Here is a 12,412-nt window from a genome sequence, read left to right on the forward strand (position 1 = left end):
AAGCACACAGCCACCTCCATTGAGAGAGTGGCAACTCTCCATAGAGAAGCAGCTCCAGGAGCGGAATCAGGGGTTCCTGTGGTTGCACTCGGACCTGCAAGCCCTCACATTGTGAGAGATGGATGATGCACGTAGTCTCTTTGCTAGGTGCCCATCCATCATTGGCAATCAGGGAGGTCCAAATCAACCTAATGCTGGCCAAAGAGCTTCCTGTTGTTTCTGCAGGCTCCTCACAGGATGATGGCAGGAGTTCCTCTGCCCCTCTGCCAGTGACCGTGGCATCTGATGAGGCCGCAAGGACTGACGAGTGCACAGCCATGGTGGTGGCCACTCAAGCTCCTTCAGCCAGAGGATGACCATCAAGGTCATCTGGGCCAACAGGACAGCAGTGTCAGCAGGCTGCCTCCAATGCCACTGCCAGCGATTAGTGGGGGCACCAAGACGCAGCTCCACAAATGTAAGTTTAAGGCACTGTGAGCACAAGAGGATTTTTCATTTCATCAGTATTATGTATTTTCTGGTGTGAATATTAAGATTAAGTATTATTCCTACTGAGCACAAGTGCTTCCCCCTCCCTGGAGTGGGAGTACACTGTGCTCCTGCAGCTTGGCCCGCTGCACTTGTCTGACTGTTGACTGTGAGGTTCTCACAGCCTCCTCTCTGACTGCTTTCCACTGAGCCCCAGGGTTGTCTGGACTCTCTGACTCCTGACTGGAAGCCCCAGACCAAGGACGTTTACTTTCACATCACTGTCCATTGCCCTGATACACTGCCTGCCTTCAAAATTACCCCCAACTACTTTCCTATTCATGATTCTGTGTCTATCCCTTCCCATTCTTACATGTGATATCCCTTCCACTCCCTTGTTGGGCTCCAGCTTCCCACCCCTCGGTCTACTCTCTGCCTCCCATCATTCACCCTCCTTCTCCACCACCTTACGAAGTCTTCCTGCACCCCCCCCGCCTTCCATCATGCCCCCTTCACCCCCAACCCCTTGCAAAGCCTTCCTTCTCATTGCCCCTCATGTGTTCACCCTTCCCCATCCCCAACCCCTTGTATAGCCTTTCTTTCCCATTGCCTCCTGTACATTCACCCTTTCCCAACCCCGTCCCTAGTTGAAGTGCTGGTTTCTGAATGCTCAGCCCTGCCTGAATACTACTGCAGAGTGGTGTTCTTCTGGACAACGGTGGCACCTACCGGGAGCATACCACCCCTGTACCTGTCCCCGGTCGCAATACTGGTCAGTATCTGAAAGTTGAGCCCTGCCTGAGAGCCATTGCACAGTGGTGCCCTTGGCCAGAATTCTCCAGTGCCTCACGCCGGTGGGATCTTCTGGTCCTGCCGATTGTGATTGGAGCTTTCAATGGCTCCCCGGCCTTGCCGCGAGAGTGCTGGAAAATTCCGGCCCTTGTGACTGGAGGCAACTACCAGGAGCAGATCAACCCTACAGCTTCAGCAGTTTGGCATTCCACTTGCATCGCAATGAGAGCAGCGCAGCACTATGGAAAGTAGGCCGTTTATGTTGCACTCACCTCTAAGTTGTGAGTGAAGTGAGGTCCATGTGTATGCCACCCTTTCTTTTTCAAATGAGATTCAGACCAATGTAATTTCCCACTGGCTTGATGTAAGATTGAAAGGCGGCATGTGAGCTGGCAAGAAGCTGTTTTAATGAGCATTCCTGAGATGGTAATGAATGCAAATGGCATTCTCGCCACTAAGCAGCTGGATACCCGACCTGCCATTAACCCGCCATTGGGAGAATTGCAAATTATTTGTATGCCAGCGGGCTTCTGATTTTTGGCCTCCCACTAAATTCTCCACTTCCGCCCACCACAGTCAGTAAAGGAAAATTCCACCCAATATTACTGCTAATCAGGCAGTATGGTATAATTGGAACTACTGGTCCAGCTTACATAGGAAGAGAAGCTGCTTTATGCAGTAATCACCTGCCAAAACAAAGAAGACTCTCTCTGCCATTACATACAAATGAGAAGATACTAGAGGGTGGGCAGAGACATCTTTGTGCAGCATATATGCCTAGCAACTCTTCATTGTTCATTCCCTTCTTCCAAACATAGAGCAATTAGTGACAGTAATAGTGTGGGAACAACAGTGAACAATAATTTATAACAATTGGCACAAGGATTCATGTGAATGTAAGAAACAGCAGAAGAAAATAAGAAATATCTAAAATACACAATAGCACTGTGTCCTTTTCAAAACATTCCAAATACTTATCAACTCTGACTGTCCATTCCACATGGTCTTAATTCATATTTCATACCCTGCATGTCAGGGCACTGGGGAATAAATGCAGGTGTCCCTAACCCCAAATTAAAACATAAATGAAGTGCCCACATTTTTACTTCACTGATCCATGCCACTGGAAATAAAGTGCAGTACAAAACAATTATAGTTGCAGCAAAATAGACTCCTGTCTGTCTGTGCTCTGAGCTGCCTGATTTTCACTAGTTGAATATGTGGGCCTGGGCCTGGGCTTACCGATCTAGTGGGAGATCAGCCAGACAACTTTCGTAGAGTGCAATTCACATTATTTTATTTGTTTCTTCAAGATATCATTGTGGAATAAAAATTGGTAATGATTTTCATCCAGAAGAATAAGCAAGCAAGGATGATTTCTAAAATAATGTCCCTGAAACTATGTGGGCTTCAGTTTCAGCATTAAAGCCTGCATTGTGACTACTGGTGCCCGCCAGCTGGTGTTGTCAGCTTAAAATGTAAATGTCCCACCCCAAAGACCCATGAATTCGTTCCACCCACCCATACAATCCAGAAAATTACCTTAAAAGGTACATCTGATGGTCCAGGATGCTCCCCCAGTCTTTGATGGCCACTTCCGCTCTGGCCTCCAATCTTATGTTGGGTTTCTTATGGGCCAGGGAAATGGGAACTCCTAGTGCTGGAAATCCTTGTTCCAGCCCTAACCACCCTCATATGGCTGGCCTAGTAATGGGAAGGCTGAGGCTCCGCACCTTGCAAGGCTGACTAGAACTTCCAAAAAAATATGGGCAGAGAATGCTGCAAGTAAGTACTCAGCAGGTCAGACAACATCTAAAGAAGGGAAACAGAGTTAACATTTCAGGTTAATAAACATTCATTATTCTGATGAGGTTTATCTAAGTTATAGTGGAAACCTACTGGACCAGATGAGAGAATTTGGTATCAATGTCTTAAGTTTTTTTGAAGGATCTTAAACATGTCCAGAAGCAAAGAAATTGTTAAGAGCTTAGTCATCTCTCTTATTGGAGCTGTATACTTGTCACAGAAAGAAAAGCAACGTCTTTCGAGGTTGGAAGATGAAAGGCTGGCGAGGGAGAAAGCTCAGAAACAGAAGGAATTCCGTGTCGGTTTGAACAGATCAATGGCGCTGAAGACAAAACGATTAGCAAAAGAGAAGGAAGAGGAGCGGGCACTTGATACAAAGATAAAGGAACAAACACTGAAGGAAAGTTCTGATGTTGCCAAGGAGCAATTGCAGAAAAAGGTAACAGCTGCTTTATATTGTACCATAATATATAAAAAGAAAACATTTGCATGTATATCGTACTTTATTACGTGTTGTGTTATCTCAGTACCCCTTTAATTCCTCCTAATCATTGTTTTCTTATTTAATATTTGTAAGTACTAGATACTTAATAGATACAGATCTGGGTCCCTTTGGGGTTAGTGTCTACCTAATTTATTTCATCCCCTTACACACTTATCCTAAATACTTCTCTGTAATTCCTCAGGCTCCACCCTCCGCACTGGTTGTGAGGCCTCTAATTCAGTTGTTCTCTGTGGTTGTTTTGGAAAGTTCCCTGTCACTCCAACTGCACCTACATTGTATTTCTGCTTCTTGGGCCTCTAGAGGAGAGTGCAAGAGGAGGATCCTGGGACAGACAGTAAGCAGCACCTAGAGGAGAGTGCGAGTGGAGGACCCTGGGCCAGGCAGTCAGCAGCACCTAGAGAAGAGTGTGAGAGGAGGACCCTGGAACAGGTGGTCAGCAGCATGAGAGGATCTAGTCTATCTAGAGGATCTAGCATCTAGTCTATACTCAAGTAGGAGTAAGGCTAAAATAAAAGCAAGGATCCATATTCTATTTGGTCAAGATATGCCTGGGGAGCTCAGCCCCATGATTTGAATATCCTGCACTTTGTGTGGAATCCTATTCGCTTTTGGCAGTCTGGAGGACTGTGTACAGGAGGTGCCTCCAACTGGAGCAACTTGAACTCCGGGTTTTGGAGTTTGTGCGGCAGCTGGGGGCACTACGGTGCATTCACGGGGCTGAGGGGTTCATGGATAGCAAGTTCCAGGACGTGGTCACCCCACAGTTTAAGGAAGTGCAAGCAGAGGGGGAGTGGGTGACCGTGAGACAGAGGAGGGGGACCAGGCAGGTAGTGAGGGAATCCCCCGAGTGCATCTAGCTAGCAAACCGTTTTCTGGCCTTGGAAAACGGTGAGAGTGATAGTTCCTCTGTGGAAGTCAGCCAGATCCAAGGCTATGGCACTGTGGGTGGTCCAGCTGCTCAGGGAGGGAGGAACAAGTGTGGAAGGGCAATAGCGGTAGGGGATTTGTTAGTGAATGGAGTAGACAGGCGCTTCTGCAGCCGTAGACATGCCTCCAGGATGGTATGTTGCCTCCCGGGTGCCAGGGCCAAGGATGTCACAGAACGGCTGCAGGACATTCTGAAGGGGGATGGCGAACAACCAGAGGTCGTGGTCCATGTTGGGACCAATGACATAGGAAGAAAGAGAAATGAAGTGCTGCAAGCAACTTTAGGAAGAAACTTAGTTAGGAAATTGAAAAGCAGATCTTCAAAGGTAGTAATCTCCAGATTACTCCCGGTGCCACGCAGTAGTGAGTATAGGAACAGAAGGAAAGAGCAGATGAATGCGTGGCTGGAGAGATGGTGCAGGAGGGAGGGCTTTAGATTCCTTGGGCATTGGGACCGTTTCTGGAGGAGGTGGGACTTGTACAAGTTGATCGGGTTACATCTGAACAGGAACAGGACCAACGTCCTTGTGGGGAGGTTTGCTAATGCTGTTGGGGTGGATTTAAACTAAACTGGCAGAGTGAGAGGAGGATAGAAGAGGAGGGGGAGTATCAATATTGATCAAGGAATCAATTATAGCAGTGAGGAGGGATGATACCTTGGAAGGATCATCAAATGAGGCCATATGGGTAGGAGTAAAAAACGCAAAAGAGGCAAATGTGCGGTTAGGTGTGTACTATAGGCCCCCAGACAGCCAGGGAGAGATAGAGGATCAAATGTGTAATTAAATTTCAGAGAAGTGTAAGAACAAAAAGGCAGTAATAGTAAGGGATTTTAACTACCCAAATATTAACTGGGATAGTTTTTGTGTGCAGGGTAGGGAGGGAGAAAAATTCTTAAGTTGCATCCAGGAGAACTTTTTTAGCCAGTACACAGCCCAATGAGGGAGGGGGCTGTTCTGGATTTAATATTTGGAAATGAGCCCGGGCAGGTGGAAGGTGTATCAGTAGGGGAGCATTTTGGAGATAGTGACCATAATTCAGTTAGATTTAGGATAGTTATGGAAAAGGATAAGTTTGGACCAGGAATATAAGTTCTAAACTGGGGAAAGGCTAATTTTACTAAGATGAGATAAGATTTGGCCCAAGTGGACAGTGAGTAGCTACTTGCAGATAAAACTGTGTCAGAGCAGTGGGAGACACTCGAGGAGGAAATGGTGAGAATACAGGGCAAATATGGTCCTGTAAAGACAAAGGGAGGGGACCAAGTCTGGGCAACCCTGGGTGTCAAGGGACATAAAGGTTAGGATTAAGAAAAAAAGAGAAGCTTATGGCAGACACCAAGGGCTCAATACAGGGAGCCCCTAGAGGAGAATAGAAAGTGCAGGGGGATCTTAAAAAGGAAATTAGGAATGTTAAGAGAGTGCATGAAAAAGCATTTGTGGGTAGAATAAAGGAAAACCCAAAGGATTTTTAAAAAATATATAAAGAGCAAGAGAATAACTAGGGAAAGAGTAGAGCCAATTGGAGACCATAGTGGCAATCTGTGTGGACCCGGAAGAAGTGGATACAGTCCTCAATGAATAATTTACATCAGTCTTCACAATGGAAAAGGACGACGCAGATATAGACCCAGACCCCAAGTCGGAGGACTGTGACATATTAAAGAAAATTAACATAGAGAGAGAGGAGGTACAAGCGGGTTTAGTGGCCTTAAAAGTGGATAAATCTACAGGCTCGGATGAAATGTACCCCAGGCTGCTGAGGGAGGCAAGGGAAGAGATATCAGGGGCCCTGGCAGCAATTTTCACATCCTCTCTGGCCACAGATGAGGTGCCAGAGCACTGGAGGACTGCTAATGTTGCCCCATTATTAAAAAAGGGAGGAAGGGATAGATCAAGAAATTACAGACCAATCAGTCTAACCTCAGTGGTGGGAAAGTTACTAGAAAGAATTCTAAGGGACAGAATATATCTGCACTTGGAGAGACAGGGATTAATTGAGGATAGTCAGCATGGATTTGTTAAGGGAAAGTCGTGTTTGAAAAATTTGATCAAAATTTTTTGAGGAAGCATCCAGGAGTGTTGATGAGGGTAATGCATTTGATGTGGTCTACATGGACGTCAGCAAGGCTTTTGATAAGATCCCTCATGGCAGACTGGTCAAGAAAGTATGAGTTCATGGGATCCAAGGCGAAGTGACACGTTGGATCCAAAATTGGCTGAAAGACAGGAAGCAAATGGTGATGGTAGAGAGATGTTTCTGTGGCTGGAAGGCTGTTTCCAGTGGAGTTCCACAGGGCTTGGTCTGGGCCCTTGCTGTTTGTGGTATACATAAATGATTTGGACTTAAATGTAGGGGGTATGATCAAGAAGTTTGTAGATGACACAAAAATTGATAGGGTGGTAAATAGTGGGGAGGATAGCCATAAACTGCAGGAGGATATCAATGGACTGGTCAGGTGGACAGAGCAGTGACAAATGGAATTCAACCCAGAAGAGTGTGACGTAATGCACTTGGGGAGGACTAACAAGACAAAGGATTACAATATGAATGGTAGGATGGAAAGTACTGAAGATCAGAGGAACCTTGTTATGCATACCTACAGATCCCTGAAGGTAACAGGGCAAGTAGATAAGGTGGTTAAGAAGGCATATGGGATACTTGCCTTTATTAGCTGAGGCATAGAATACAAGAGCAGGGAGGTTATACTGGAACTGTATAAAACGCTGTTTAGGCCACACCTGGAGTTCTGGTCACCACATAATAGGAAGGATGTGATTGCAATGGAGAGAGTGCAGAGGAGATTTACCAGGATGCTGCCTCAGCTGGAGGGTCTGAGCTATGAGAAAAGATTGGTTAGGCTGGGGTTGTTTTCCTTAGATCAGTGAAGGTTGAGAGGGGACCTGATAAAGGTGTATAAGATTATGAGGGACTTGGATAGGTTGGATAGGAAGGCACTTTATCCATTAGTAGAGGAGGGAGGCCATAGATTTCAGGTAAGACGTAGAAGGCTAAGAGAGAGGTTGAGGAGAAATCTTTTCACCCAGAAGGTGGTGGGAATCTGGAACTCATTGCCTGAAAGGGTGGTTGAGTCAGAAACTCTCATAACATTTAAGTATTTAGATATTCACTTGCATTGTCATAGCTTCCAGGGATATGGACAAACGTTGGAAAATGGGATTAGTGTGGTCAGATCTTTGTTGACCAGCGTGGACACGATGGGCTGAATAGCTTCCTGTGCTGTAAATGTCTATGAGCCTATAACAATGCTGCCTGCTGCTCTAGTTGCTCAGGTGCTGTAGTTCTGTTTCTTGGGCTGGCCACAATGTTATCTGAAATGTTTTATGTGAGAAAGCTATCTCAGACAGTCATAGTTGGATTCTATCTATATCTGATGACAATGAGTGCACATATATGCCACAAGTGCTTATATCAGTTGTTTTGTAGCCCATTGGAGAGCAAGGAGAGAAATCTAATTTTGCTCATAACTCTGTTAATTTTAAAACATTTATTTTTTTTAGCTGGACCTCCAGAGAGAACTGCAGACTTATCGAAAATATTTGGCTCAGAAAGCAGATGACGATAAGCGTAACGAAGAGGAAGCAAACCGACTGATTGAAGCGGATATGGAGAAAACTTGGGCCAAACGCAGTGAACAGATGCGTCTAAAGAAAGAGGCTCAAGATCGCCACAAGAAGGAAGTGATGGAAACACGCAAGCTTCAAGTTCAGGAACTTTGTAAGTAATTTGTTTAGCCTTTCCCTAACCACTTCTTATTCTTCTGTCAAATTATATGCTTTCTTCTGTTACCAGGAAGATGGGCTAGGCAATCTAAAACCCCCACCCCACCCAACACTCCACAAATTCCTGTCCAGGGTAAACTTAAATCACCCTTCATTCCCTGACACCTGCTTCCATGCCAGAAGATCACTAGAGTCCTATGTGATGGATCGATAGCTGCGCTTGGAGTGGTGGAGATGTTAGCTACCAATTGGGGCACGAAAAGGACAAGGAGGGCAGGGTGATATACAGTAAACTGCACTGATCTTGTAAGGCCGGCAGCTCTCACCTTCCTTCCACTGGCAGATTTATTGAACGCTGCGAAACCAGCATGGCAACTGTTAAATATGTATCAGGCCCACAGTTCCACTGTGGGAGCCCAATTTACCGATATGAATAAAGTGTTCCATCTCTGTTAAATTCATGGCTCAAAGATTTGGGTTTAGATTCATTGGCACTGGCACCAGTACTGGGGAAAGTGGGGGCTGTACCAGTATGTTCTCCACCTGAACCATGCTGGGACCAGTGTTCTGGTAGTTCATATAACTAGGGCAATAGAGAGGGCTTTAAACTAAATAGTGGGTGTGAGGGATCAAGTTTGTGATAAAATAAGTACAGAAGACAAGACAATAGAGCAAGGGAAATGATGATCAGAGTGTGACAGGAAGGGACAGAGTGTACAAACCTAAGTGGGCACCTGTAGATAAGGCTAGAAGTTACAAAAATAGTAAAAATACAGAACTAAAGGCTCGGTATCTGAATGCAAGTAGCATTCGTCACAAAACAGATGAATTGATCGCGCAGAGAGAGATAAATATGTATGATCTGATAGCCATTACACAGACATGGCTGCAAGATGACAAAGACTGGGACCTGAATTTTCAAGGATACGTGACATTTAGGAAGGACAGGAAGCTGGTAAAAGGTGGAGAGGTAGCTCTGTTAATTAGTGATGACATTGGTACAATAGGGAGAGGTGAAATTAGTGCTGGAGATCAAGATGTAGAATCAGTTTGGATGGAGATGAGAAATAGTCAGGTTAAGAAGTCACTTGTCAGAGTGTTTTTTTAGGCATCCAGCAGTAACCACACTGTGGGATGGGAAGAAATAATAGGAGCTTATGGGAAACGCACAGCAATAATCATGTGTGATTTCAATGTACATATAGATTAGACAAATCAGATTGGCAAAAGTAGCCTGGATGATGAGTTTGGGACAGTCTCTGAGAGGAGCGCATTCTAGAGCTAACCAGAGAGCAAGCTTTACTAGACCTGGTAATGAGACAGAATTAGTTAATGACCTCATAGTGAAGGCACCCTGTGCTAGCAGTGATCATAATATGATTGAATTTCACATTCAGTTTGAGGGAGAGAGGAGTGGGTCTAAGACCAGTGTTTTAAATTTAAGTAAAGCAAATTATGAGGGCATGAAGACAGAGCTGGCTAAAGTGAACTGGGAAATTAGATTAAAGGATGGGTCAGTAGAGATGCAATGAAGGACTTAAGGAGATATTTCAGAATATTCAGAAAAGATGAAGTGAGAAGAAAAGACTCTTAAGGGAAGGACGCACCATCCGTGGCTAACTAAGGAAGTTAAAGATGGTGTGAAATTGAAAGAAAAGGCATATAATACTGCCAAGATGAGTGGCAGGTCAGAAGATTGACAGAGTATAAAGAACAGCAAAGAATGACTAAAAGATTAATAAGGAGGGAGAAATTACAATACGAGAGAATGCTAGCTAAAAATATAAAAACAGATAGTAAGAGTTTCTACAGTTATTTAAAATGGAAAAGATAAGTAAATGTGAACATTGGCCCTCTAGAGAGTGAGAATGGGGAATTAATAATGGAAAATAAGGAAATGGCAGATGAACTGAACAGATATTTTACATCTGTCTTCACTGTAGAGGATACAATAACATCCCAGAAATAATTGTGAATCAGGAAGTGAACGGGAGGGAAGAAGTTAAAACAATTACTATGACCAGGAAAAGGGTACTGAGAAAATTATTAGAACTAAAAGTTGACAAGTTCCCGATGATCTTCATCCGAAGCTCTTAAAAGGAGTAGCTGCTGAAATAGTAGATGCATTGGTTTAATTTTCCAAAACTTCCTAGATTCTGGAAAGGTCCCATCAGATTTGGAAATAGTGAATGTGACTCCTCCATTCAAGAAAGGAGGAAAGACAGAAAGCAGGAAACTACAAGCTAGTTAGCTTAACATCTGTTTAAGAGAAAATGCTGGAATCTATTAATAAGGAGATCATAGCGGGGAAATTAGAAAATCTCAATGCAATCAGGTAGACTCAATGTGGTTTTCTGAAAGGGAAATCATGTTTGGCTAATTTATTGGAGTTCTTTGAGGAAGTAACTGCACTACAGTTAGATTCCCTCAAGGCATTTGACAAAGTGCCACATCAAAGGTTACTAAACAAAATAAGTGTTCAAGGCTAACATATCAGCATGGATAGATGATTAGGTAGCAAACTGGAAACAGAGAGTAGACATAAATGGGTCATTTTCGGGTTAGCAAGATGATGAGTGCCATAGGGATTTGTGCTGAGTCCTCAACTATTTACAATTTATATCAATGACCTGGATGAAGGGATGGTGTATATATAGTTGTTAAATTTGCTGATGACACAAAGGTAGGTAGGAAAGTAAGCTGTGAAGAGGACATGAAGATCCTGCAGAGGGATTATAAATAGGTTAAGCGAATGGCCAAGAATTTGGCAGATTGAATATAATTTGGAAAAATGTGAACTTGACCACTTTGGCAGGAAGAATAGAAAAACAGCATATGATTTAAATGGAGAGAGATTAAAGAACTCTGTAGTACAAAGGGGTCTGGATGTCCTGGTACATGAGTCACAAAAAGTTAGCATGGAGGTACATTAAATGATTAGGAAGACAAATGAAATGCTGTCGTTTGTTGCAAGGGGAATGAAATATAAAAGTAAAAACGTTTTGCTCCAGTAGTACAGGGAATTAATGGGACCACATCTCGAGTGATGTGTGACTTTGCTCTCCCTATTTAAGAAAGAATATAAATGCATTGGAGGCAGTTCAGCGAAGGTTCACTCGACTGATACCTAAGATGGAGAGGTTATAAAATGAGGAAAGTTAGGACAGATTGGGCCTGTATTCATTGGTGATGCTTCTGCCCATGACAATATTAGTAAGAGTGACCACCGCTCAGTCGTTATGGAGACAAAGTCCCACCTTCACATTGAGGATACCCTTCATTGTGTTGTGTGGCACTACCTCCGTGCAAATTGGGATAGATTTCGAACAGATCTAGCAACTCAAGACTGGGCATCCATGAGGCACTGTGGGCCATCAGCAGCAGAACTGTACTTGAACACAATCTGTAACCTCATGGCCTGGCATATCCCCCCACTCTATCATTACCATCAAGCCAGGGGATGAACCCTGGTTCAATGAAGAGTGCAGGAGGGCATGCCAGGAGCAGCACCAGGCATAAAAATGAGGTGTCAACCTGGTGAAGCTACAATACAGGACTACTTGCAAACAGCATAAGCAGCAAGTGATAGACAGAGCTAAGCGATCCCACAAGCAATGGATCAGATCTAAGTTCTGCAGTCCTGACACATCCAGTCGTGAATGGTGGTGGACAATTAAACAACTCACTAGAGGAGGAGGCTTTACAAATATCCCTATCCTCAATGATGGAGGAGCCCATGTGCTCCTAGCCAAGCTGTTCAAATACAGCTACAACACTGCCATCTACCTGGCAATATGGAAAATTGCCCAGGTATGTCCTGTCCAGAAAAAACAGGACAATTCCAACCCAAGCAATTACCGCCGCATCATTTTACGCTCAATCATCAGCAAAATTATGGAAGGTGTGATCAGCAGTGCTATCAAGTGGCATTTACTCAGCAATAACCTACTAAATAATGATCAGTTTCGGTTCCGCCAGGGGCTCCTGACCTCATTACAGCCTCGGTCCAAATATGGATAAAAGAGCTGAACTCCAGAGGTGAGGTGAGAGAGACTGCCCTTGACATCAAGGCAGCATTTGACTGAGTGTGGGATCAAGGAGCCCTAGCAAAACTGGAGTCAACGGGAATAAGGGGGAAAACTCTCCACTGGTTTGAGTCAAACCTAGCACA

The 12,412-nt window shown here is 44.3% G+C and overlaps 1 protein-coding gene across 1 annotated transcript in view; it reads left to right on the forward strand.

Annotated features, from left to right (window-relative positions):
• cfap53 (cilia and flagella associated protein 53) overlaps nucleotides 1-12,412 on the forward strand; it is a 66,456-nt gene that overhangs the window by 26,105 nt on the left and 27,939 nt on the right. Inside the window, exons 5-6 of the mRNA XM_041193581.1 lie at nucleotides 3,287-3,505; nucleotides 8,020-8,236. Coding sequence (XP_041049515.1) covers nucleotides 3,287-3,505; nucleotides 8,020-8,236 — 436 coding nt within the window. The remainder of the gene's footprint in view (nucleotides 1-3,286; nucleotides 3,506-8,019; nucleotides 8,237-12,412) is intronic.

Source organism: Carcharodon carcharias, chromosome 1, assembly GCF_017639515.1.
Source record: "Carcharodon carcharias isolate sCarCar2 chromosome 1, sCarCar2.pri, whole genome shotgun sequence".
Taxonomy (NCBI): Eukaryota; Metazoa; Chordata; class Chondrichthyes; order Lamniformes; family Lamnidae; genus Carcharodon; species Carcharodon carcharias.